We start from the raw sequence: 26891 nt of genomic DNA, 5'->3' as shown, positions 1-26891 counted from the left end.
GGCCGACCCCCGCGCTCCGATTGGCCGGCGCCACCGCCCGTCGGCGCGGGCCCCGCCCCCCCCGGGCCGTACATTTACGCGGTAGCAAAAGAGAAAGTAACGAGGATGGTGCGGGCGGCGCGCGGGGCGCGGGGCGGGCGGCGCGCGGGGCAGCGGGCGCGACACGCTCCGGGAACTGCGGGAACTGCGGGAACAGCGGCACCTCCCGCCGCCTCCTCCGCATCCTCCGCATCCGCATCCTCCTCCGCGCACCGGGCCGGAGCGCGACGCGCCGGTGAGTGCGGGGCAGCCGAACCGAGCGGGGGCCCGCGGCTGTGGGAGCCCGCACAGGGCTGGCGGCAGCCCCGGCTCCCTGCTACCGGGGGCAAAACTCCAGCTTCCCGCTTTTCCTGGGCTCTTTCGTTGTTTCCCCCTCGCTGGGCGAACTAACTGGATTTATCTCCCTCCTTTTATTAAAAAAAAAAATACCTGCGTCAGGCGAAGGCGCTCAGGGGGCTTTTATCCTAGTTTTTACCCTAAAATAGGGCGAGGAGAGGGTTGGGAAAGGAGCGGGCTGGGGAAGCGTCCCGAGCGAGGCGCCGCTGTGCCCGGGCCGGCGGGTCGCGGCCCCTTGGGCGCTCCGGAGGTGCCCCCCGAGGGTTTGTCCCGCAGGGCGGGGACAGAGCCCCCCGGGCACCCCTGTGCGGGACGGACATCTCCCTGCCGCCTCCTCCCAGCCGGCCCCGGCGGCAAACGGGAGATGTGAGTGCTCGCCCCGCTCCGCTCCGGGGCTCGGCGGAGTTAAAGTTGGTGCTGGGATGGGTTTTTCAGAGAGATGCGGGTGTTCGCGAAGTTGGTGGTGAGGGGAACGCGCTGTCAGGGCTGGCTTGGAGTGTTTTTGTCCTTGTCTTGCTTGTCTGCCGGGTATAAGCGGGGGGATTCAAGTCCTGCGTGCCGCGTTTTAGCGAATGGGGAGGCAAAGGTTGGGCGGGCAGTGAGTGACCTTGGCTGGGGCAGAGGGGACCACTCTATAGAAGCTGTGAAATGTGGTGGGGAGCGGGGAACTTGCCTCACGGACTGCTGGGGAACATCAGCTTTCCCGAGCCTGGAGCTAGGGGTTTAACTGGGATTGGATTCACCTCTAACCAGGGGAGGGAAGTGCAAGGTGCATACTTACAATTACCTCCAGAAACTAACTTTTCTGTTTTCTTCTGGGCGTTTTTTTTTTTTTTTGTTAAGCCTTACGTGTTCAAGTTTGTAACTGTCTCAGAAAATTTATTCACAGGCTAATTTTATTCCACCGTGCTGGAAAAGTTGCATATCACCCCTGACACATTCAGCTATTCAGCTCTTACGCGTTCCTCTCTGTAGTAGACTCAGCCCAGTAGCTGCTTCCTTTTCGGTGAGCAAAGGGATGAAGGAACGTGCCTCTGTCACTATCAGTGGTGAGCCTTGCAGCCTGGGCTTTCAGAATAGCTCAGCACCATCTGCATGGAGCTAAATGCCTCTTCCTGGGTGTCACTGCACAGTCCAGGCTGCTGCTGTGGATCCTGCCTAGCACGGGCACACGTGCAGATAGCTGCAGCACTGAAAAGGCTTTTTAGCAACTGCTGGGAGCTGGTAACTGTCAGAAGGGGTTGTTAGGTACGGGATAGCGGGTGTTGGCAAAATAAGTTGTTGGATCTGTGGGTTTATGTGATTTCATGACCTGTTTTCATCACCTTTTTTCTTCTTTCCCTTCTGCTTTTTCTTTTTCAGGGTGATCTTGAGTTCTTCTTAACTTGCTAGTGCTCAGCCTCCTCATGCCTCCATCTCCTTTAGACGACAGGGTAGTAGTGGCACTTTCGAGGCCAGTGAGACCTCAGGATCTTAACCTGTGTTTAGACTCTAGCTTCCTTGAACCTGCCTCTTCTGCCGGTGAGAGCCCCTCCAGTCTGCTGGGCGCAGCTGTCGTGTCCCTAAAGACTGCTAATCTCACGTATATGCCCTCATCCAACGGCTCTGCACGCTCCCTGAGTTGTGGATGCAGCAGTGCCAGTTGCTGCACTGTGGCAACGTACGACAAGGACACTCAGGCCCAGAATCAAGCGAGCACCAGCAGCGCCCACGCCGGAGCCTCCTCTGCCTGCCCTGCCAACCAAATGGTCAACAGCAATGAGAACGCCGGCAGCCTGAGCCCGCTGGGCGGAGTGGGGAGCCCCGTCTCGGGCAGTGCCAAGCAGCTCGCCAGCATCAAGATCATCTACCCCAATGACCTGGCCAAGAAGATGACCAAATGCAGCAAGAGCCACCAACAGAACCAAGGGCCCGTCATCATCGACTGCAGGCCCTTCATGGAGTATAATAAGAGCCACATTCAAGGGGCTGTGCACATTAACTGTTCTGACAAGATCAGCCGGAGAAGGCTCCAGCAGGGCAAGATCACCGTCTTGGACTTGATCTCCTGCCGGGAAGGCAAGGACTCCTTCAAGAGAATCTTTTCCAAAGAAATTGTAGTTTATGATGAGAATACCAATGAGCCAAGCAGAGTGATGCCTTCCCAGCCCCTCCACATAGTGCTGGAGTCCCTCAAGCGAGAAGGCAAGGAGCCCCTAGTCCTAAAAGGTAATCCTCCTCATTGCCCAGACATGGTGTGTTGGTTGGCTTTGCAGTGTGTCCTCTCTGCTGTCAGCCTCGCTGATGGTCGGGCCTTGAAAGCATCTGTTTATCTTTGGGAAGGCCTGTGTGCCTCAAGTTGCCAGTGGCAAAGCAAATGCCTTCCATGGACAAATCATGGAGCTGGTAGCAGGGAGATGCCTGCTCTCCTCTGGATGTTGTCCTTGAGTAGCAGGAGGGGTGAGAAGTGGAAGGAGGAGGAAATCTGCTTCCTGGTGTCTGTGTGTGCAGACAAAGAATTTCCCCCAGTGCTTATTCTGAGTATTTATAGCCCAAGGAGCAGAGATCCAGGAGGGGATACTTCTCTTTTAGCTTGTCAGACTGACCTTTACTTAGCAGTCTTATTTTAGTCCATGTAAAACTGGACTCAGGTGCTGGAGATGGACAGTGGGAGAGTAGAAGGGAGGGGGGAGGAAAGACTTGGGAGGTCACTTGGTCTGAAGCATTGTGTCATGGACCAGTCAGCAAAACTTAAGGAGCAATCAAGCCTTGTTTTGGTGTTATGGGGTCAGAATAATGGACAGAGGGAGGTTATTTGTTTAAAAAGTGATCTGAAAGTGTTGTGTTTCTTTGTATGAGTGATTATGTATGTATATGGCTTTCCTGTAAAGACTCCTGTTTTAATATGGAATATAAGTTTATCCTTTAATAGCCCCACCAATTAAGGCATCATCCAAGGATACTTCCCTTTCTTCACTTTATTCTTGAGATCCTATTTATAACAACGCTGCCCTCTAGATTAAATTTCCTTTCCCCTGGGTGTTTATGCCATTTGGAGGCATGGTTGGCAGAGACTGGCTGTGGCAGTGGTAAACTATGGAAGGATTTTCTGCTTAGCTCATACTGTATGTATTTAATTTGCTTAATTTTTCTGTGCAGCTTCCTACTTCCAACCTGCATGGTGTGGCAGGAGAAAGGAGTGAGCTGGTACTTTATCCCTTTTCCTCAGCTGAATTTCATGGCTTTGTAGGACCTAAGGGTACTGTGAGATACTTCTGTGTGTGTGTGTCTTGTGGAAGCTTAAAATTGCTGAACTGTCTCCTTGCTCCTGGCAAGAGTGTGGTCGTGCTGGGCTTGTTTTGATACTTGCTACAGGATCCCAGTATGCTTTTATTGAGTCTCTGGGGTCATGATGATGCCCTTCATCTGTGGAAGAGGGAGATGAGATGCTTGGCAGAGCGTGGCTGCCACTGGAGTCCTGCCTTTCTGGTGGTAATCCTTCTGTTGTACAGCGTTTGCAGCTGGATAGGTGGTTGTGGTCTGCAAGCCTTCCTGTCCTTAGAAAAGTAGTATGCTGAAGGTGTTCTTCTGAAAACACTGCAGCTTATCTGAACCTCACACTGGTACTTTTTCAGTGGCTGGAGTGAGATGGTGGCTGGGATGAAGCCACAGAGCAGTAACTGGGCAGCCCTGAGTTGTTGGGCCCCTGTTGGGCAGGTTGTGGCAGCCCCTTCTCCCACCTTCCAGCTCCATGTGCTGCTCTGGGTTTAACCAGCTGCTCGTGGGAGTCCTTGGGCCCTTTTTGGTTTTCAGACGCTGAGAAATGTTACCTCAAAGCCCTGCTTAGGAGAAATTCCCTCCCCAAACTGGCCTGTCAACACAAGACAGAAAGCCCAAATCCTTTGCATTTTGGACACAGTGATGGGCTGGGCTGGAGCAGAGCTCACCTCGGGGAGCCTGTAGTGAGGAGCTTCCCCATTACCGTAACTCACCTCCCGTCCTTTGAGCTCCGGCTGGGGTCAGACGGAGCTGATCCTGGGATGAAGCAGCATTTAGGGAGGCAGTGGATAACTTTCCGAGCTGGGGGCGTGGCTCTGGAAGCACTCGCTATTTAGTTTCACTTGACAGATAGCGTTTTTTCCATGGCCCTTCAGCAGCCCCGGCGCATCCCCATCCCTGGTCCAGGCGCTAAAACGAAAGCGGGGGGTGGCCGGGGAGCCCTCTTTGCCTGCCTTTGTTACTTCGAGCGCTTTCTCTCGCTCTGCCCTAATTTATTGCCGGCCCATCTGATGCCCCGTGTTGTGTTTGCAAACACTGGTTGCTAGCCGGGCCGGCCAAATTCCCGTCCCCCCGATTGCGGTGCCACCTTCTCCATGTTTGGTGCTGCCTGTCCGCCCTGCCTGTCGGTCCCACCGCCGGAGCTGGGCTTGGGTTACAGCCCTGCCCGGCGGGATTGAGGTGCCCCAGGCTTTGGAAGCGGCACAGAAACCTTGTGCTGCTTTCCGAGGCCGGGCTGCAATCTATAGATAAATGTATGTATGGTGCGCCTTATTAGGCGCGAGTTAAAAAGAGGTGGTCTGGTTTATTTTTAATGTAGCAGAGCGGTGTGTAAACCAGTGCTGTGACAAGGCAGGGTTTCGTGTACACTGAGGATTTTAAGACCTCTGTTTCCTCCCTTTCTATCCATGTGTCTCCTTGCTGCTTCCTTTGACATTTTTTTGGTCATAAACATAACATATCCATGATTCTGATTTAAGCTCCTGAGAAGAAAGATTTACTTATTTCTTTTGCCATGAGGCACAGCAGCGCTTGAGACAGGCATAAATCCTTTATTTTTACAAAAAATAAACCCTTAAGAATCCTGTGTTTTGCAGTCTTGCTGCACGGGCTGTAGCAGCCTGAGCTGTCAGGGCTGAAGCTGCTGCTCAGTCTGTTTATAAACAAAATAGGAAGAAGTCGTATTTCCCCCAACACCCCTAGACCATGATATTCCATGTTTCCTGAAACCTAAAGGCCTCACTTTTTTATGAATGCTTTTTTTTCAAAACTTATATTTTTTTTCCTTAGTATTGGAAGGGAGAGAGGGCAAAACTGATGATATGAGCCCAGTGTTCCTTTTGCTTGAGGCCAATGTCAAAGCTGAATTTGAGGAGGGGGAGAGCATGGTGCTGTGACTTCTGGGCAGCCCTGGCCCTCCTTGGTAGGGTTGTACCCTTCCCCTCCTGCAAACCCAACAGTGAGGGATCTCTGCCTTCCCTGAGCTCCTCAGCCCACAGCAAAGTGGCCTGGAGTCTTGGGGGCATGTGTGCTTGAGTTTGCTACTGGGACCTAAAAATGGAAAGTGGGAAATTCATTTGCATTCAGATAGAAAATACTCTTTTCCCCTGACTGAGATATTTAGGCTTGAAGTTCAGCTTTTTTATTCTTTTTTTCCACAAGTTAAATTAAATCTACAAAGGAAACAAAAATGAAAAATCGAAGCTTTTGTGTTAGCACATCTTGACAGCTTTTAACACAAGAGCAGTTGCCTTTGTCTCCCTGACCAGGGTTAGTGGCATTGTCTCTATCCTGCTGTCCTTCCTCTTCCTTCAAAACCCAGCACTGGAAGCCTTGTGAACCTGCTTAAGTCTTGTGTTTAGTTTGTAAAGGCTTCTGTGTTTGACTTCAAGGAAGCAATGGAATTCAAAATCAGAAGTTAAAAATATGATTAGTTTTTTTTTTTGTTGTTTTTTTTTTTGTTGTTTTTTTTTTTTTTTTTTTTTTTTTTGTTTTTTTGTTTTTTTGTTTTTTGTTTTTTGTTTTGTTTTGTTTTGTTTTATTTTTAATTCCCACTGTATGCTGTGAACTCATGGCTGGACTTCTGCAAAGGAGATGGGGAGGAACCAGCTGGTTTCTCCACAAAAACTGGTTTCTTCTCTGTTCTTGTTCACAGTCTGAGGAGCTTATTTATGCTCTGAGCTTATTTATGCTCTGGCTTTTGGTCTTCTCTCTGCTCATCTGACGAGGAAATAAATGAAGTGACTTGCTCTCATTATAGTGGGGAGTGTGAGACCTGCCAACAAACCACTTCATGCTTTCTGCCATGGTCTAAGAATAGTTTCAGATCTCTTACCACACTAAAGTCACATATCAGCAAAGTTGAAACAACTACAGAGGGATTGATATGCTTACAATATGAATAATTACTGGCTTTATGTTCTCCTATATTCATGTAAATACTGTGATCAGCTGCCTTTGAAATACCTGACCTTGTCATAATCTGTACAAATACATTAATTATTACTGTCAATAATTATATATTTTAATAGTGTCAGTGTTGCTTTAAACCCTAATTGGATTACACTGCACAAGTGTATTTGAAAGTAAAAATTGATGTAATGGTCAACAAATCCAGCTGACCAACAAAACCTGTGCCTGGCACTTATTTCCACCAGAGATCTCAACTGAATGAGTATTCAGTCATGGTTGTAATAGGGAAGTGTGTAGTTTTAAAAACACTGGATGTTTAAATGTTACCGAACATTTAAAAATAAAGTGTATTCCCTCTGTGCTGCAGAGGAGACCTGGCCCCATCAGTTGCTGGGGAAAAGCTTCTGCTGGCTCTGTCAGGGCTGAGATTTCACCTTCAGTGTTCAGACTCTGATTGCTGGTGCTTAAAGTATCTTTCTACTGGAATAAATAATCTTGGCCATCACACTAGAAAATTGGCTTTGTGTGTTGTTACCTTTTGCATATAGATAAATTGGGACAATAGTGTGGCTGGAGACCACGATCTTTACCATATTTTGAGGGCATACTTCTGCAGATGAGAGGTACCTCTAAACTTTGCCTATTCAATAGTAGTGGTAATTGTGGCATTTTTCCCCAGATTATGGCATCTGAGAGTTTGCAATGCTGGCTTGCATGGTGCCTGTCACATTTTAACTGTCCTTGGGAAGTGAGCAATGACACTGCATTGGAAAGAGAGCAATAGTAAGGAGATTTTTTTCCTCACCTTTTTTGGATCCCCAGTTTCTTGTACCCTTGGAATTAAGAACTAAGAGTTCAGAAGCAAACTGTTACATTAGGCAAACCTCTCTGATATTTGTAAAGAAAAATCTTGTTCCAGTTCTGTGTAAACTGGGATAACATTCCCTGTGATGTTCCTGGTAGGTAGATGTTGGGTTATAATTAGCTGAATGCCTCATGTGCTGCCCTTACGCTTGCCCTGCCAGAGGTGAGAAATTCTGCTACTGAAATCTTTCTAGGACAGTGTGCTCGTCTGGCTTCTGGCTTTTTATTCTTGAGATGAGCACAACTGTTTGAAGAGGCTCAGGGTGGAAAGGTAGCTGTGTTTGAGGCTTGAGTGGTGTCTGCATCTTAACTAATACAGATGGACTATGTTGCTATTTTTTTCTTTTTTTTAGAGCTGTACATGGGTGGTTTCCTTCCAAAGGAGTGGCCAAAGTTTTTACTACACTTACGAGCACAGAAGTTTTTAGTGCTGTTGCCTTGGCTTTAAGATGCATTTGAAGAGAAGGCTCATTCCCGTCTTCAGGCTATGACTTTTACTCTGTGAAAAGCTCCATTATAGTTTAGAGGTTGTTATTTATGCAAGCAACTCAAAAGTGAAGAAATGCCACAAATGTGAGCAGCATGCACACATCTCAATGCTCCCCTGTTTTGCAATTTCACCAGCCAGCCAGGAGGGAAACACCTCTCAAATATTCAGCATCAGCTTGCAGGGCTATAGAAGTCATGCTGTTTAAAGAACTAGATTATGGTAATCTGAAGGTAACCTAGTGCATTGTCCCTCTGTGTGTGAGATAAGATTATGTATGGTGCTTTGACCTTGTTGGGAAGTCCCTGGTGGGCCTGGGAGTGTGCTGGCTGCAGAAATCACAAGGCTGACCTGAATTACTATGAGCAGTTGTTTTTCTGAAGCTTTGATTTTAAGTTCTCACCCGAATCTGTCTTTTGCAGTTTTTTAAACACCTCTGTACTATAAAAGTTAATTTGTTGCTATCACAAAAGTGCTTGGTAATATAGGTCTTTAAGAAGTTCAGTGTATATATGGTGGATGTCACCTTTCCCTGCCTTACCTAAAAGTAAAGGCTGCAAAGAGTCCTGTTGAGAGGAGAGGCTGCATCAAGGTGCTGTCTCAAACACTGCATTTGCTTCAGCTTCCTCTAGCAGGCCTTTCACCTGCTCTTGGTCCATTGAATATTGGGGTTTGTTGTGGGAGAGCTGAAATGTGCACTAGTGCCCTTGGGTTTGGCCACCAGTCCTGACTCTGCCAGTCAGGACACCCTGTGAGGAGGCAGAATGGGGACTGTTGTGGGCAGGAGGCACAGGGTTCAGGGGATGTGTTTCTGCAGCTGGAAAGTCCAAGAGTGCTCGTGATCTCTGCACAGTGTGTTGATGAATGCTCTGTGGTTCAGTAGTGAAACTTGAAGGTTTTGTTGTTTCATTTTGTTTAAACCCCTTGTGACTTTTTAGTGCAGGAAACTCTTTGCTTCAAATAATATCTACAGTGAAGGCAGCCTCACATCCAGGAGAACTCTCAAGATTGTTTTTGATGTGTCCTCTGCTGCTTAGAAAGATGCTGATTCCCCAGGTGCCTGTGTCCTACCAGGAGGTGGTCTCTGACCTAGTTCTGTAGCAGCATTTTGGGGCTGGAAGGACAGGGGGAGAGATGGAGAAGCAAGTCAGTCCACCATGTGGTGCAAAAAGGGGGTAACTGGACTGGAGGGATAAATCTGGGCCTAGGTAGCAGGGTGGCCTTGTGGCCAGGGGAGCTATGACTAAGCCCACACAACAGACTTGCCATGAGGCATAGAGAAGTTATTTTCATCTGATTTGGTTTTTTTGGTTGGTTCTATTTTCTTTCGCTGTCCTTTGCACTCTTTGTAAAACTGAGCTTCTCTCTCTTGCTGCCATTGGTGTGAAGTGTGTTTGACCCCAGCTCCATCCACAGTCACAGTGGTGCCCTGGGAGAACACAGCTGCCTGCTGCAGAAAGTGGGAGATGGATTCAGGAGCACCCTCTTCCCTTGACAGTACATTTTTAGGCTCTGATTTGCCTCCAGGTGTTTTCTGTGCTTTAAAAAAGTCAAAGTTCATTTTCGTGTGTTTCTCTACCTAGGTGAGGGAGTTGCCTCCTTTATAGGGAAATGTTCTGCTCCCAGTAGAGAGCAAGATCCAGAAGGGACGCAAGCTTCTGATCCTCCTGCCCTTGGTTTCAGTGAGCCTGTCCCAGGAGAGTGTGTGCAGAAGGACCCAAACTGGCAAGTCTACAGGGAGCAACTGGGACCTTGTAGGTCTAGGTGCCACCTAGTCCCTCTGACTTGAAGGAATGAGCTTCTGGTTGCTGCTGCCTGGGGCAGTGCCACCCTTGTCTAGCTCAGCTACACCCACAGCTCCTGCAGCGGGAGCTTCTGCACTGGGCTGTCCCCACTGGAGGGTCTGGGGATGGTGGGGTCGGGAGGGAACTGTAAATCTGTCATTACCTGCTGCTGGAGGGACAGGAATGCTCCTACTGGGTGGGATGGCTTGGGAGCCGCTGCTCCTGCCAGGGTTAAGTGCTGCTTTGTGTGCATGCAACGCCCTGCTTCCAAGATCAGGGCTCTGAAAGGAGTAGGTTGGAAAAAATAAATTAAGAGAATAATAGAAATGTGAACACATTGGCTCCAACTCTTTTACTATGCCCTTGCTTTAAAAAGTCTACAGCATGCCTGGATGAATTCCCACTTGATTCACTGCAACAGAGAAGAGCTGCTTCTAATTAAAGGTAATAAAAAGAAGAACAAATGTTACTCCTTGTCCACACATGAATTATCATATATTTTATTTTATGTTTTTTTTTTGTTTTTTTTTTTACCATGGCTTAAAGATACTTAGAAAATAGAAGATAACTTGCAAGCTTCTGTCATATCAGTTGAATTGGTTATCTCCAGTTCATTATGGCAAAATGTGATATTAAGCCTTATGTAAGCAGCTGAACACTAATGTTTTAAAGCAAAAGCTGTTGTTGGAGCCGTTCACCTGCACTATGTTGATGCTGGGCTCTTAATTCTTCTTGTTCTCTGTTAAGGTAATGGAAATCTGTCTGTCCAGTTGATGACAGCTAAGAATAAGACTTTTGCTGCTGCTTAAAATTTGCTGGCATATTTTAGGTACAAAACCACTCTGATTGTTTAAAGTGAAATTAATCTTAAATTCCTAGGTGTTAGTCCAGCAAGGCAGAGCAACATCTCTGTTGAGGATAAGAGAGTTCTTATGTTTCCTGGGAAATATTAGTGTTAACTTACCCAAGGAGACAAGGAATTATTTTATTTGGACACAAGGGTTGATTTTCATCTGGGAGATATTCCTTGTTCTATTGCTTTTAGCTCTGGATTCTGTAAATAAATATGTATTTTTCTCTTCCCACTCTCCCTGCTTCCTTCTTGCCTTGACTCTGGAGAATATAGGTGCAATCTGGTCAACTTCCTCTTTCCGAGTGGGGTTTTTGGGGCCTTGGTTCCTTGACCATTTAGACTGGGATAAATGTGCCAGCAGAGCTGGCCCTGAAGCTTTTGTCAAAGTGGAGGCTGTCATGCACCATGCTAGTTCCATTAGTCTGCTGCTTTTATTTTGGACTGTGTGGCACTGGGATATGTCAAGACAGCATCCTTTGCTTTCTCTGTTTTTTTCTTCATGTGCTTTGGAATACCTTGCTGGAAAATGTCAAATCAGAGCCAGATATTGTTATTTCTAGATAAAAGGGTAGAAACTTTTCAGTGTAAAAAGAGTTTAAATTCATCAGGAATGGATAGTACTACCAAATAGGGGTGTGGTATTATCAGCACCCTGTTTTCCTTTCACATAAATGTGCATGATGCTGGTGTTTCTGCTGTAGCAGAGCAGTGGTTTGGACTGGAAAAGAGCCTGTGTTATCCTCAGGAGAAACAAAGCAGCCTGCTCTCTCTTTAGAAAGAAGCTGTCCTGGAGAGGTTGCCCTTAAAAGGGGAAAGAGAATAAATGGATGGCTGAAGCATGAAAAAGTCAGCGTTCTCTAAAACACGCAGATTAAACAGAAAGGTCCACTCCTACGCATCCAGGAATACGGATGTCTGACACACTGCTGGACCCTTCTCCCTCCTCAGATGTGCTGAGCCACGGCTGTCCATGTCCTGCTCCTGTGCTGGCTCTTTCCAGGCCACTTGCTTGAGAGATGCATATGGTGATGGCCAGGGAGGGAAGTGGTAATAGATTAAAAAACAAATGAAACTTGGTGTTCTGGCCAAATCTGCTCAGCTCTACCTCTGTCTGGGAAAACAGACCCATAGCTCTTTGTCAATATAAAACCATTTGTGGTATTTTATTGCATTAAAATAGTTTCTGTTCCCTCCCCCCTCACTTCCCCTGCCTCCTTTGTACATAGCTTTAGCATTTCTTGATGACCTTTTTGTTAATATGATTTCCAGTGGGAGCATTTCACAGTAGAAGTATGTATTCCTTCAGGGTTTATGCTGACATTTCCAGTGATTATTTAATTGGACTTCATGTTAGCCTGCATCCCCATGGGAACACATACTTTTGCCATGAGAAGTTGTAATGGGACTAATTTTGAGTCTCTGCTATAAACGCTTGCCCTCCAGGGAGGGTAAGTCCAGTCCTCCTTGGTGCCTGCAGTCGTCATCATAGTGTGTTTGGGATGTGGGGTTTCTTGCCTTATTCCTATTTACATTCTTGTATAATTTAGTCCTTGTACCAAAATTCAGAGCAGGCCTTTTCCTCTTTCACCTTCCTGACTGCTCCCCAAGGATAACACAGTGCTTTGAAGGATGCTGGCTTACTTTCCCGTCAGTACTTGAGGGTTTATTTTGAAATAAGCAGACTCAGCACTCCCATAGCATAGGGCAGATTTCCAGTTACAAGCTAGAACCACGGTCTTGAATGCAGAGAGGTGGTCCCAAAGTATTCAGGGTGGCTTCTGAGCAGGCTGGTGAGTATTCCAAAGGTTAGTAACATCTCTTGAAAAAGCTGACAGTGAAGGGACTACTATAGATGGAATGTGTGGGTTTGCATGGGTGTCCAGGGTCTGAGAAAAAACCCTAAATTTAAGACAAAAAAGTATAAAGGTTAAAAAAAAAGTATTAAACTGAAGTCCAAGAAAGGTTTTCTAGTGACAGGTCAAAGAAAAAAGATTGTTTCTTTCTAATTAGAATGAGTTTAGATGATCTAGTAGTCATGAGAAAAGGAAAAGTGAAGGGGTGAAAACTGATGGTGGAAAAAAGCAAGTCATGTGTTGAGGTGTGGGAGGCTCCTGGGGATGATGATGTGGTTGAAAATGGGTGATGGTGGGATGGGAGGAGCCAAGAATGGAGCTGGGCAGAGCCAGCAACTCTGGCACGGCCTGGGGAAGGGGTTTTGGATGACCTCTTGCCTCCCTCCCTAGGATGTGTTCATGGGAGAGCCAGCTTTGCTGTGCCTGGTGTCAGAGGAAACAAATAAAAGTAGATGAGGGCAAGAACCTCAGAAGCCAGTGGGAGAGGATGTGCTGTGGCAAGGGGTGTGAGCCATAGTGAGATAAAATTAGAAATAATATGCAAACATGTGCGCACATCCCTCAATGCTGAGGGGAAACCTTTCCTCTTCATCCAGTGTCACACTCTTGACTTCTAAAGGGACCTCAAAGCCATTGTGTCAAGGATGTGCTTGTGACTCCTCTAGGCCAGAATTTGTGTGCAAATTGACCTCTCAGGATAGTTCCCACATGGAAAAAAACTGACCTTGCAAGTTCTTCAGAATGAGAAGTTTTGCCTTTTTTTTGAAGTGCTGTTGGCAGCTGAGTTTGAGGGAAAGACTAGATTAGATTGAGTGTATCGAGGTGGAAGCTGTTCTTTGTGTGTGCTGTTTACTTTTACTTTTTTTTTGTTTGCTCAAAGCTTAATCTTTTGCAGTGCAGCTGGTGCTGAATACTGTGTGGGTGACAGGGAAAGCCCCATGGCAAGGTTTCCTAGTAACATCCCCAGGCAGATGAGGAGTTCACTAATGTCACCTTGGCTGAGTGTGGTCCAAGAGGTCCTCACCCTACCCCTTGAGCACTGCTCAGCTGTAGCTGTGGTGAGGAGAAGGACATCTGCTTGGAGAGTAGGAACACTCCTACAGTGATCTGCTTGGATTGGCCCCATTGCTGTAGAAGTGTGGGAAGCAGAGCCCTGCTTGAGTAAGGAAAGTGTGTGTCTTGTGTTGTTCAGGAGATCTGAGCACCCCTTCATTCAGTGCCTCAGGATGAACAGAGCAGAATCCCAGGACACACTAGGAACCATCTCTGTTGTGGCTAAAGTCACTCCAGCAACATCTGTGAGCAAGTGTGATGGCTATGTCATGTCCTGCAAGGTGGCCTTGGCTCCTGTGCCCTATGGATGCAGCCCCAGTGCCTCCATGCCCTGACAGTTTCCTTGGTGCTCAGCAGACCTACACCTGCAGCCACAGCTGTGTTGGTGGTATGAAGAGATGGTCTAGATGGTTGTCCTTATCCTGGGTGTGGATTGGGCCTATAATGGCAGAATTCTGCTTCAGCCTGTGCAGCAGCATCTTCCTTGGTAGAAGGCCCGTGGTACAGGAGCAGTCCACCTGCATGGTGGCATTGCAGAGGTGGTGGCTCTGCACTGGTGTGCCATCCTGCAGCAGGACCTCTAGACACTGGTGGCAGTGTGATGGGGGATGGCCATGAGACCTGGGCCCTCCTGCCCAGGAGGCTGAGGAAGGGGGAGAGCACTGGGTGGGTGAAGCATCTGGACAATACCTTCTATTAACTTCTATTTTTACATGCTGGAGTCACGTTTGCTTAACCTTGAGGCATCCTGTGCTTTGAATCAACTTGACACAAAGTCATCTGTTCATTAATAACACAGGAGCAGTTTAATTGTTGTCTTAGTGGAAAAATACATGAGACTGTCATCAGCTGTTGCTTCTGGCAGTGCTTTTCTGCAGTAATGTAAATAAATGAGGTCACAGGTTTAAAGGAACAGGCTGTACTTGCACAAATTCAAAGCGTCGTCTTAAACAGATACGCACCAATAGTCTGAGTGTCTTTGTCCTGCACCCCAAATGCTCCCTGTGACATTTCGGCCCTAAACTCACTCAAACACAGCCTCAGGGTTTGCTGTGGTGGTACTGACAGGTCACATGCTGAGTGGGTGTTTTAAAGCTTGGCTTCATTCCTGAGCGAGTAAAGCTTGTGGTGGCCAGAGCTGTGGTATCACCAGATTCTCTGCTGCGCACCCCACGAGAGCCCAGCAACATGAGAGGAGGGGAATTTACAGATCTCTTCTGCTGATACTTCCCAGTGTCCTGGGATTTCTGTTCTTCTTGTGCTTGTGTGTCCGTTGCTTTTTTTTTTTCCGAGATGGCTTTGTGGTATTGTAATCGAGGATGAGCAGATCCAGAAATCTGCCTGGACAGCTTTGAAAGCTGTATAAAAGGTCTGGTTGTCTCCCGAGACCACGTGCTTGGTCTAAATGTGGCTCCCACATCTGCAGTCTGTCATGTATAAAAGTATGTTCCTGTTTGCAGTGGGAGTGGGAACACCCAGTACCTGCCATGCTCAGAACAAAGTATATCCACACCGATGAGGTAATGCAAAGGTTTTGTTTGTGGTGAGGGTATTTCACTGTAGCTGCCTCTCCCTAAGCTCTCCCACTGGAGAGGGAACAAGGTAATTTACTCTCTCAGCTGTGGGGTAAGAGCTCATTTCCAGATAGGAAACATATTGCAAATGTGCCAAAGCATATTGTAAACCCAAATCTTAGTTTGCATATAGTCACACAACTAGAAAGCAGCAGTTGTAGCTGAAGGAGAAGCCAAAGGGGAGACAAAGGAGGGAGGGCAGGTGGTACTGTACTCCTTGTGCTTAAATTCTCAATATTCTTAAATAACAAACAACAAAAACCCTAAACTAAAAAGCTGCAATGGTACAAACAAACAAAAAAATCCCTTCAAACAAAACACACAAACAAATCCCCAACCAGCCAATCCACTTTTATAAATTTGTGTGTGTACGATTTGTTTTTCTGGATTTCTTTGAAGATGATGCTATTGCAAGGCCATAGTCTCTCATAAAAAGCTGACTGTCTCATTCCTGCTGTACTTTTGTGCCTGTTTTGCATCGTATTCGCCCTCTTCTGATGGCAAATGACAGACACTGTGTTAAGCGTGACTTTTATGCCAGCATCATGCTGCTTGTCGTTTTTTATTTGTTTGTAGCTGCTTTGGCTGCTGTTCAGCTGCTCACCTGGTCTTGCAGTGCTGGTGTGAGCCCCGGGCTCCTGGGTGGCTTTGTAGCTGGGAAATCTGTGTGCAGCTGCTGCTCAGGTGCTGCCTGGTGGGGGGATTTGAGGAGCATTAAGTGAGATGTTTATGGGCAGATGGCTGCAGGGAACTTGAACAAGTGGGTGGGAATAGCTGGAGCACGTACAGTGCTGACTTAAAACTTCCTCAAAGTTCTGAGGTCTCAGACACTCCAAAGTCTGTTGTCACTTACTAACTGTTCTGGCAGGGCAGGATGTTGGAAAGGGTCATGCGGTTACAACTGCAAAAATGGTTCTGCAACCTGGGTCTTGCATCAGCAGTAAGTAAGGAGCCCTTGGTGTTCTGTTGTATCCTGCTAGATACCACACAAGGCCATCTGCCAGCAGGGGTTCTGCCTCACTGATTGATTTCCTCCTGGAAGAAATACCTCAGGTTCCCTAGAGTGCTGAGCATCCTTGTATGTCCATCTGTGTTTGGGTTTGGGTCGGTTCAGCCCTCTGCACACTTGCCCAGCAGCCATTCTGGAGGAGAGCAAAAGTACTTGAGATGTTCTCTGTGCCCATGCACAGGCTGCATCACACTGGCTGGGCATGATTCCCCATGCTTTGGTCATTACAAGCTCTGTGGAGTGTTTAAAGCCAGGAGAGATGGGCTGCAGGCAGGACAGTCTGTTGAAGTGGACATCCATCAGCGGCTCATCTGCCGGTTGGCATTTTGGTTTGTCACTGAAGGTGGCTACACTCCAGAGTCCAGGCTCCATGGCTGTGGTTCCAACAGCACTGCCATGTGTTCCCAGGGGCTTTCTTGGTGAATAGATTATACTGCCTCTCTACTTAGGTTGTTTCTATGTGATGGAGGCTTTGCCCATATTTCAAACAGCATCTAAAAAGCTGCTTTTAAAATGCAGCTTCTGTGCCAGTGAGAGGCTTCTGCTAAGTTGTGCTTCTTGGCCACAGGTGCTGCCCTCTGTAATGCTTCCTTCATTCCCCAGGTTTGGGAAGGCTTGGGCAGGGTCAACCACAAAACATCTTTTGTTACAATCCCAAGTGGGGTCCCTGCATCTATGCCTTGAGCTTCCTTGTGATCTGGATTTGTGGTCAGTAGCAGTGATGTCTTGCACCTGAGTTTAATGAATCAACTCTCAGACCAGGCTTGCAAGAGCTTTGTCTTGGCCTCTGCTGTGGGTACCGTCTCTTCTCTCCCACCTCTTCTAACATTCCTACATGAAGACTTTAAATGCTGAAATAACAGCTGCTTGACAAGGGAATATAGACGTGTTTGAATACTTTGGATGTTGTATTTACCTTCATGTGGAAAATCCATCCCTCTCCTTCTGGCTGCTCATTATTAACTTTGTTTGGGCCTGTTTTGGGAGGTAGTCTCAAACTCAAAAAAGCCTGAGCATTATGCATGCATGAGCTCCACTTAAAGTTCCCTAGTGCCTCATAAATCAGTTTGTGCAAGAACGTGTGTGTTGAGAACGGAACAGCACTCAGGAGGTGTCTGGGTCCTGTTTTGGGACCTGCATGACTCATGTGGCAGCACAGATCCAAGCAAAGCTCCTGCTGTTGGATTAGGGTTCAGCTTCCCTCCATGACTGCATCTTGCTGAATCTTTTCTGGGTACCAGTGCTCTTGTCCAGTCCTCCCCTGCTGATGTGTCTGAGCCAGTTCAGGTTGGTAATCCTCTCCCCAGTAATGTGTTCTTTCAGGAACATTTGCTCTGAGAGTTGCTTTTAATATTGCTTGAACTGACTTTTTAACTCTCCTCTCACATGAGAAGGTGAACAAGGAGAATGGGGGATGTGAACTGACATTAGGAATGGTGACACTGGCAAATGCCTGTAAAAAAATTGTGGATGAAAGTGTTATATGTCTGGCTACTCTACTTGTTTGGGCATCTTCCACATGTTGTATTTGGAGTCCCTTCCCATCCTTTGCCCTGATATTCTGCTGTGTCTTACAAGGCAGCTGGTGAAGCAAGTTGGTGTCTGCCACACCATCAGTGTGTCCCCACCTGAGTGATGAACCAGTGGGGTCCTGCCTCTACCTGGGGCTGCTTATTCCCAGAAGTCACCAGGAGAGGTGGAAAATGGGCACTGGCTCCAGGGTCACTAAAACAACTTTTTCAGGGGTTTTCTTGGAACCCCAGCATGCTGTGACTATTTAAACAACAATATTCAAGCTGAATGGGTCGCTTGCCTGTTCAGAAAGATGGGAATGTGGGTTTAGTCTAGACATCTTCAACTTGGGGACTATCATCTTGTTTTCTTAGTGGACTGGGAAGACTTTTTCAGGCCCCGTTGAGGCTGGGCGGTGCAGTCGAGCTCAGATTTTTGTCCTTGATCTTCTTTCTATCCTGATCTCCTGTTGTAACAACTTTGAGAATAGAGATATTTAAGGCAATCTATTTGCTTTGTGTCCTGTAAACAGCAGAAATAGCTGAAGACAAGCACATTATTGAGGCAGGGAAAATATTCTGCATTTTGTAGACATTTCAAGAATTTCTGGGAAATTACATTACTAGCAGTGTGTGAAGGACATGAATTTGGATGTGAAAAAGGACACTTGCATTAGAGGGGCTCAGATGGTTGTAACCTAGTCTGAGTGCCTTATGCCCTTGGAATACAGCACAGGGCACGGAAATGGGCCTGGGTGGGTCCTACCCCATGGGCAGGCATGTCACAGACACTTCAGTTGGGCATTTGAATTGCAGCACTCAACAGTAGGCACTGAAACCTTTTGCTGTATCTGATTCAGAGCCCAACTGGCAGCATGTTTTGCTTCACTTTAAAACCTTCACTGGGTGACTGAAAGAGCATGGAAAAGACAAATAGCCTCTTTTATTTTTTTAAATTTTAAATAACATTATTGGAAGGGTGGCATTCCACTTCTTTTTTTTTTTTTTTTTTTTTTTTTTTTTTTCCCCTTTTGCTAGTGTGGCTCTTTCTAGTAACTTCAGAGTCACTCTCTCACCTCCTGGTTTTTTTTTTGGCTTGCAGTTAACAAAGCGCAATTGAGCCTGAGCACTTGGCTTGTCTGGATGCTGAGCATGCCTTCAAGTATCCTGGTACAACAGCAACAGTGCTGAGGTGGGGGGGAGCACAGCATCCCTGCATTTCTCCTCTTTCTGCCTTTTTCTGCTGGAGGAGCCACCTGTTAGCATTACATCAGCGGCTCCCAGGAACACCGCCGCCTCCGACCGAAGGCCTTGCACAAAGTAGTGGTTCTTGTATTGTTTGCACTCAAAGAGCTGATGTCATGCCAGCTGATGTCATTGTGTGCTTTGTGGGATCGCCATGGAGACAGGGCAGGTGGGGAGCCTGCCGCTGATGTCAGTGCAGAGTGAGGTGTAGAAAGGAGGTCCACTTTGCTTGCTCCAGCCCTGCAAAGCCACCCTCCACAAAAAAAAAAAAAAAAAAGTGAAGAGGGAGGGAAATGGTGTTTGAAAAAGCCAGCAATAGAGCAGGGAAGGCACGAGCTTCCTTCACTGAAAAACTGACTTCTCCCTCCCCCCTCAGATCCATTTCCCAATCCATTTTAATGTCCTAAAAATAACTCTTGCTAGATATTTTCAGGTGGCCGGGGCAGCGAAAGGAGAGCTGTTTGCCACATGTTAATCAAGCACCTCAGTCACTGTTAGGTTACAAGGAGTGGTTTTCTTTTGTTCGGGTGCACAGTCGGGTACATGCTGTTCCCTGGAGCGATGCTGGGCGATGCTGGGGTGAGCTGGTCCCGTCCTCCTCAGAGCTCTTGGGTGGGGGGGGATGCCCTTCAGGGCTGCTGAAGGGCAGGTAAAGCTAAGACTGTCCCAGCTGGCTTGCTGCTCTGCTTTAGTGTGCTGATAGCCCCTTGGCCTCTGGTTCTGGTGATGTTTTCTTTCTTGGAAAAACACCTTCCTTGTCACCCAGGCCAGTAGGTGAGGCAGCCCCAGCAGGCTGATGTTGCACAGAGGGGTGTTTGTCTGTGAGCCCGTTCCTTGGCACCATCCGCCGCGCAGGGGGAGGACAATGCCTGCTGCTGATTCATGCCACCCTTGCTGTTGACAGGCCAGTGACACTGTTACAGTGGTGGTGGGGACAGTAGAGCCAGCTCCAGCCCTCGTGGCCCCAGTGTGTGCTCTGAAGGAATCTTGGGGTATCTAACTGAAGTATTTGCTTGGTCTCTCTTCCCAGGAGGACTCAGCGGTTTCAGGCAGAACCACGAAAACCTCTGCGACAACTCCCTCCAGCTGCAGGAGTGCCCCGAGGGGGGAGGAGGGGGCGGTGCCTCCGCTGTGCCCCCCGTGCTACCTCAGTCCATCCCCACCACGCCAGACATCGAGAACGCTGAGCTCACCCCCATCCTGCCCTTCCTCTTCCTCGGAAACGAGCACGATGCTCAGGACTTGGAGAAAATGCAGAGGATGAACATCGGCTACGTCATCAACGTGACCACCCACCTGCCCCTGTACCATTACGAGAAAGGCATGTTCAACTACAAGCGGCTCCCAGCCACTGACAGCAACAAGCAGAATCTCAGGCAGTATTTTGAAGAGGCTTTTGAGTTCATTGGTAATTACCCTTGCCTGGAAACATTCCTGTTTGTTTTTTTTATTGTTATTATTTTTACCCGTTATAACAATTTAGAACAAACTTTATGCTTTGCCAACAACTCTGAAGGCTGGTTAAGACCATATTTCCTTTAGTTTGGGTTGTCAGAAATGCTGAGCGCCTCATATTTCTGGCCTTTCTCATCTCTGGCACATCCGGTTAAGTAGCCCGAGGTTACAATTTTTATCCAGTGATAGTAACGCCTGCCTCCAGGCTTCTAAATACAGGAAACCCCACAAAATTGAGATTTTCGTCATCCCCTCTTTTTGATTCCTTTGCATTCCTAGTTTCCACACAGTGGCTTCCAGCCAGTTTTTCATAGTGACTATTCTTAATGGTGTTTCAGTCTTTGCTAACTTAATGAGAAAACTGACAAACTTTCACACTTGGCTTGTTCCACCATTAGATTTGTAGCTTCAGAGTGTATGTGTGGTTGAGTGGATAGTGATGAAAACTTGCTTTAATAAGCCTCTAAACCCTGTAGGCCGTGTGAGAGAGTTCACCACAGACATACAGCTTACTGTGGAGATTGCTGAAGAAGTGACCCAGCAGCGTTGTTCTGGACCTCATTACAATCAACACAGCACAACCCCCAGCCAAGTTTAGGGCCATGCTCAGCTAGGCTAAAGCCAAATGGCCACTTCAAGCAGGGCTGGTCAGAGAGGACTTCAGCACGTGGTACTGAAAGCTTTTGAGCACCTTTCCTTGCCCCTCTAGATGTCTTTGTGGACACTGCTTTTGTGGCATAGTAAAAGTGCTTCCCTAGTGCAAGTATGTGTCCTGAGAGGTATTCTGAAGTGTGCTGGGGGAACCACTGACATAAAATTCTATTTTCTTGTGCTGAGACTGAGCTAATTCCTTCACCAGTACTTCAGTCTTGGTGGAGAAGTACTAGACAAAGGAAGAAGTGTGCTTGTGTGTTGCACCACAGTGTAGGTCCTTGACTGACCTCACACTGGAGTGGGTGCAGAGCCGTGTTCCTGCCTGCCCTCCTTTGTGCTGGCTCTGCACTCAGGTGCACTCGGGCTCAACAAGGATGGGAACGGCTGCCAGGGCAGGAGGGCCAGGCTCAGCAGGTTGGTTGTGAGCCCAGGCAGGGCTGGCAGCTTGGGAGCAGAGGGCTCCTCAGCCTTGCCTGGCTGTGTCTCAGTAGGGGCTCATGGTGTGTTGATGCCTGTGCTCTGTAGCTACACTGCTTTAGTGAAGTGAATAGAGAAATCACTGCTTATGCTGCAGTTCAGGTGAGTTTTACCACTCTGAGCCTTTGGGCTTGTCTTCTACAGTTTGAAGGACCCAAGGATCTCTAACTCAAATATTCCCTTGTGTTCCTGAACCAGCCCCAGTGGTACCAGTAGTGTTGTCAGCTCCCCAGGATGCTGGTACTGTATGCCTGGGAAGGTGAACACTTGTTTGGGTGAAGGGCAGGGAAAAGGGACCTTGCCTTGATTCTCTGGGAAAACAGCTGTGTCAAGAAATCCAGTAAAACCTTAAACTTTAAGTTCAATAAGATGGGGAGATGCAATAGGCTAAGCTTAGGTAAAGAGATGGTGAAGCTCCATTGAGGTCCTTCTGAGGCAGAAGAGAGATTTCTCCTTCCCTCATCCCCATGAATTGCAGGATTAGAGTTCTCAAAACTACTAAAAAATAGTGTTTGGCTTGTGACCTTACCAAGACAAGAGAAAGCAGCTTTGCTCTGGAAAGGTTAAGAAAGCGTTTCAAAACCCATTTTACTTTCTTTTTTAATAATTACAGCTTGAGGGGCTGTCTTTGTTTTTAATAAACAAATATTTCTCCATTGAGAGTTTTTCTTCTGTATCAAATTACCCAGCTGGGGAAGTAACTGGTTAAAGCTTTCCCTTCCTTAGGGTAAACTGTAAATTGCATTTGAGAAGATTTGGAAATGTTTAAACAGCAGACTGTTGGCCTATGTTTCTTTAAATATGTCTTCAAAAAACCACAACCAACCCCAGGTTCAGCTAAGACTAAAGCCATAGGAAGTGAAATCATCAGAAACTCTCTGGGAATGTGTGTCAAAATGCATTAGAGAGTTTCAGCTTCCTGAAATACTAACTGGCAAAAATGTCTAGAGGGAAGTTGACTTCATTTATGCTTTCACAGGTTGAACATGTGGGGTGGGTTGAACTGTACTCTTGGTAGGGTTGGATTTGTGCCAAAACCTGCAAACTTAAATTCATGTTCGTTCTGTGGATTGAAACAAAAGAAGTAGTTTGAAGTGTCACTTCCTGAAAGTTCCATCTCCTGTTTTAAAAGCAAGCTGTGGCAGATGAGGATGGTATGGCAGTGACTCTCCTCTCCCAGGTCCTGTTAGCATGTGGTTAGAAGCACTCTGTGCCCCCTAAATGCTACCAAGGGTGCCTCCCTCTGAGTGATGAATCTTGGTGGAGCGGATGTGTGTGTGTATCCAGCTCCTCCCTTTGCAGAGGCTGCACAGCAGAGAACCCCACTGAAGCTCATTTCAAGAGTAGCTTTGTAAAGCTTCAGAGAACAGGGCTTTGAAACAAATGTGTTGTTATGAATTGAATCTGAGAATACCTGATTTTTAGAAGGGTGGTTCCCTGCTTTGAAAAACAGGGAGGTTGAGGTGCTGACATAACACAGTGTGGAGTTGCAACTGAGGTGGAAATGGAGCCTGAGATTCCTCACCATGGGCCTTGTCCTCCTCATGAAATGCTCCCTGGCAGTGAAGCAGCATCTCTCAATGCATGGTTCTACTAATAAAGAGTAGAGAGTGGATTTGAGGATTTTCCGTGTCAGATTGGACTGGGAGTTTCACATTCAGTAGCTCTGAAACCTTGGGCGAGGATGTGCTGGAGGGGAAGGGGAAGAGACGCCGCTGTGCTTGTAATCAAATCAAGGGACTTTTCACATTAAGTTACTCTTAATTGCACTGAGCTTGTTCTAATTTACAGACTGGCACAAATCTTTCTTTCTTCTGTCTGTCTCGTTTGCAGAGGAAGCTCATCAGTGTGGAAAAGGTCTCCTCATCCACTGCCAGGCGGGTGTCTCCCGATCTGCCACCATTGTTATCGCGTACTTAATGAAGCACACACGCATGACCATGACGGATGCCTATAAATTTGTCAAAGGCAAACGACCAATCATTTCCCCTAACCTTAACTTTATGGGGCAGTTACTGGAGTTTGAAGAAGACCTGAACAATGGAGTCACCCCGCGAATCCTCACACCAAAGCTGATTGGCGTGGAGACTGTCGTGTGACAGCCGAGCTGTGAGGGGGCAGAACCTGTTCTTCACTTGATTTGGGACAGTGATGGGTGGGTTATGGGGTTTTCTTTTTAGCTTTCAAAGGGGAGTTTTGTGGCAAACTTTTTGTGAATAAAAACCTTTTTTTGTAAGGAAAGGTTTTTAAAAGATCCAAGAACTTTGCTGGGTTTGGGATGCTGTTACGATTTCCTTCTCAGACATCGGCAGAGCAGGGAGGCTTCAGAGCAAAAGGAGTACTTTTAAAAATAAAAACGAAGAAGATGATGAAGAAGAAGAAGAAATGTTGGGCTTTTTTTCTTTAATTTTTATTTTTCCTTCCTCTCCGGCTACTTGTAGAGTTTATGGCTAAGTAGTCTGTGCAGGTTCATAGACTGAAGAAACCTAAGTTGAAGACGAAACACAAATAGCCAAAACAAAGCAGAAAAAAACCTCTCCGAAACAGAAGGGCCTTCATTCTGCAAAGGCTTTGCTAAAGATAACCTAGCAAAATGTTCACTGATGCAAAGGAAATCAGAGCAGCTTAAAAGTCTGCAAGGCACTTTTCACACTCCTGACTCAAACTAAAGAAGAAAACAAAGTTTATTTGGTGTGTTTCATGTTCCAGTTCTATTTTTCTATTTTGGGGTGTAAGGTTTTAACAGTAAGGGACTTCGATCATTCTATGCCATATGCCTTCACTGGCTTCTTGTGCAATAATAATTTGGGGTTTGTTTTGAGTGTTCAAACCAATTAAGAGTTGGCTGCCCACTAATAATAAGATAATAATTTTTAAAGTCTAATAGTGCAACAGCAGCCAGCTTGGTTCAGAAAGGATAAATGAAAGCAATTATTTTGTTCCTTTATATGATTTTGATCCTGGTTACAGTGCCATAAACCTTGTTACATATGTATATCAGAATGTACAAAAATCTAGAACAAGTAAAGTTTATTTAAAAATATTTTTCGCACAAAATATTGGTGTGTTTCAGTGGTCTATGTAAAAGAAATTTGATTATAAAACAAAAAAATCTTTTGGAAAGTGTGTGTCCTTTTATTTCTTTAGCCATTTTCCATTTTCTTTCTATGAGATGGGGGGGGGGTGTGTTTTGTTCCCTTTGTTTTGTTTTTTTTTTTGTGGCATTGTACCTCTCCCATTGACAAAATTGATCTCTTGTTTGGCATCTCCCCTTCAGTGTTGCGTTCCTGTCCTCTGCTGGTGGAACATGTTTTCTTTACTTTCTGCTGTATCTTGCATCTCTCTGTAACCAGATTTTTCTCTCTGGTTTGACTGAATTAGCACTATTGGTGAGGGCTTTTTGGAACAGACCTGTAATTTTTACAGCTCAGTAGCCATTTGGAAAAATAAGAAATAAACAATCTCCACTGATTCCTTTCCCTATTCCTGTAGTTAACTTATCTTCTATGTTACAAAATTGTCTGGTTTTTAGACATATGTTGGTCACGTGTGCTTTTCCCTGCCTCTCTATAGCCCCCTTCTTTAGCAGTTCCACAATTCCTGGCAATCATCCTCCTGGGATTTTCCCCTCCCTCTTGCCCTTCTTCCCTTCCTGCCCCTTGTTTTCCAGCTGTGTCAGTGTCATGTGGTGTGTATTGTAGGGCTGATGTTTCTGCCTGACAGTGTCCCTTGGGCGGCTGCCTTTTGCTTTCCTTGTTTGTATTCACTTTTTTTTTAAATGATATGGTATAACCTGATCTGTTCTGGACTGTTACCACCTCTAAAGTTCATTTGTATGAGCCTAAAATGAGTTAGAAAACATTTCTCCTATGATTCTGTTGTGGAAACTGATCTGTCCCAGGAAGGCTGATAGCAGTGAAGGCTTTTCCTAGATGAAAACCTACATGGACTGAACCAAGTGTAAAACAGGACCTGTTGGAAAACTTAATGTATAATCACATTAGACATGTATATTTTTGTGGACATTTTACTTAAAATGTTGTTACTATACAGATATTTTCTTGAAACTTATCCCTTTATTAAATTATTTTTCTACTGGAGTTGATTTTTAATATTTTTTTTCTTTTATATGGTTATTATTGGTCCTTTCATTTAAAACACCCTTGGCAGCAATTGCTGCCCACGCAGCAAAACCTCTTGGACTGTGATTGCTCCTAGAGCTAAGGAGAAGGTGGCTGGACAGAGAAGGTGCTGTTTGCTGGTTGGGAGCATTTGTGCTTTGGGAAGGAAGGAGGTCCCTTAGCAAAGCTGCTCTGCTTCCCTCCCTCCTGTTTGAGCCCAACCTCTTCCAGCTGTTCTCAATGAACTGCAGATGCCCCTTGTTAGGTAGGAGGGAGGAGGTTAGAAAACCTCTTACCAGAGAACCAGAAGTAGCAGCAGGATTAAGGGTTGGCTGGAAAGTTGGTGCTGGAAGCCTGTTTGTGGCCATAAATACTGTGTAACAGTGCTGGTGCCCTGCCAGGGAAACAGGTTTATTCACCAAAGGGAGCATGTAGGCTGTGTACCTGGGGCTCACTATGAAGGGAAGGAGAACTTGATTCAAAGTTAATCTTCCATGTTACTGCTTTTCTTGTTCCTATTTGAAGACCTGGAGAGGGAAGAAGGTTGTGCTGCACCAACATGACTCACAACATCCTCTCTGGTTCAGCCTTGGCCACCGCACACTGAGTGCATTAGGATGAAGTTTGCAGCCATGTGAGTACTGGTGTTTAATTCTTACCTGAGTCAATGAGTAGCTCTTGCAGCCTTGAGTGAGTTACTGGCAGCAGAGGATTCGATGTGTTTGCCTCAGTGAGGCTCAGCAGTTTGGCTGCTGCTGCTCCATGCATGGGAGTGGAGTTTCTGCTGCAGGAACCCTGTCAGTCTGTGCTTGTCACTGTGAGGAGCATGGCTTGATTTTATTCTCCAGTGTGATGGTCTTGGAAATGATGGAGCAGGGCAGTGCAAGGCTGTGAGTGAGTGGAGTTTGCTGACAGTTTGTCTGTAGTGGAGATGGGCTCCTTCATGCAGACCATTCCTTGTAGGGGACCTCTGGAGGGTTGTGTCCCACTGAAGGCAACACTGGGAAATGGCAACCTGAGAATTGCTTCACCAGGGATCAGGTTGGATGGTAATGCTGATTTTTTTTAAGGCAGAATTTACTGAAGCTAGTAAATGGTCACTTAGCATCTTTACGCTAAGGGCAAGAGAAATACAGATGAGGGTTTGAGGAGTCCTGCCTGTGTGCACTTTTTCTGCTACCCAGCATGATGCACTGTGAATATGTGCCTGTGTGTCAGTAGAAAGCCCCTGCCTGAGCACTATATGCTCCTAGCCAGAAAAACATGAAAGTTCTGCCCTCATTTCTGGGAGGGAGCAAGGCTGAAGGGGTGGGGGCCAGAACTGTTATGGGGTTTAAACAGGTATTGTTATTGCTGTGGCGAAGGAAAACCAGAAAGGTTATTTAGGACTTCAAGGACAGAATTGAGG

The 26891-nt window shown here is 46.6% G+C and overlaps 1 protein-coding gene across 1 annotated transcript; it reads left to right on the top strand.

Annotated features, from left to right (window-relative positions):
• Positions 1 to 25700, top strand: DUSP10 (dual specificity phosphatase 10). Its single transcript, XM_083857971.1, has 4 exons — positions 1 to 274; positions 1738 to 2583; positions 19807 to 20184; positions 23196 to 25700. The coding sequence occupies exons 2-4, from the start codon at positions 1782 to 1784 to the stop codon at positions 23459 to 23461; spliced, it is 1446 nt and encodes a 481-aa protein (XP_083714097.1). The 5' UTR covers positions 1 to 274; positions 1738 to 1781; the 3' UTR covers positions 23462 to 25700.
• The last annotated feature ends 1191 nt before the right edge of the window (positions 25701 to 26891 follow it).

Source organism: Zosterops lateralis, assembly GCF_965231275.1.
Source record: "Zosterops lateralis genome assembly, chromosome: 3".
NCBI lineage: Eukaryota > Metazoa > Chordata > Aves > Passeriformes > Zosteropidae > Zosterops > Zosterops lateralis.
This window is presented reverse-complemented; position numbering and strand designations above follow the sequence as displayed.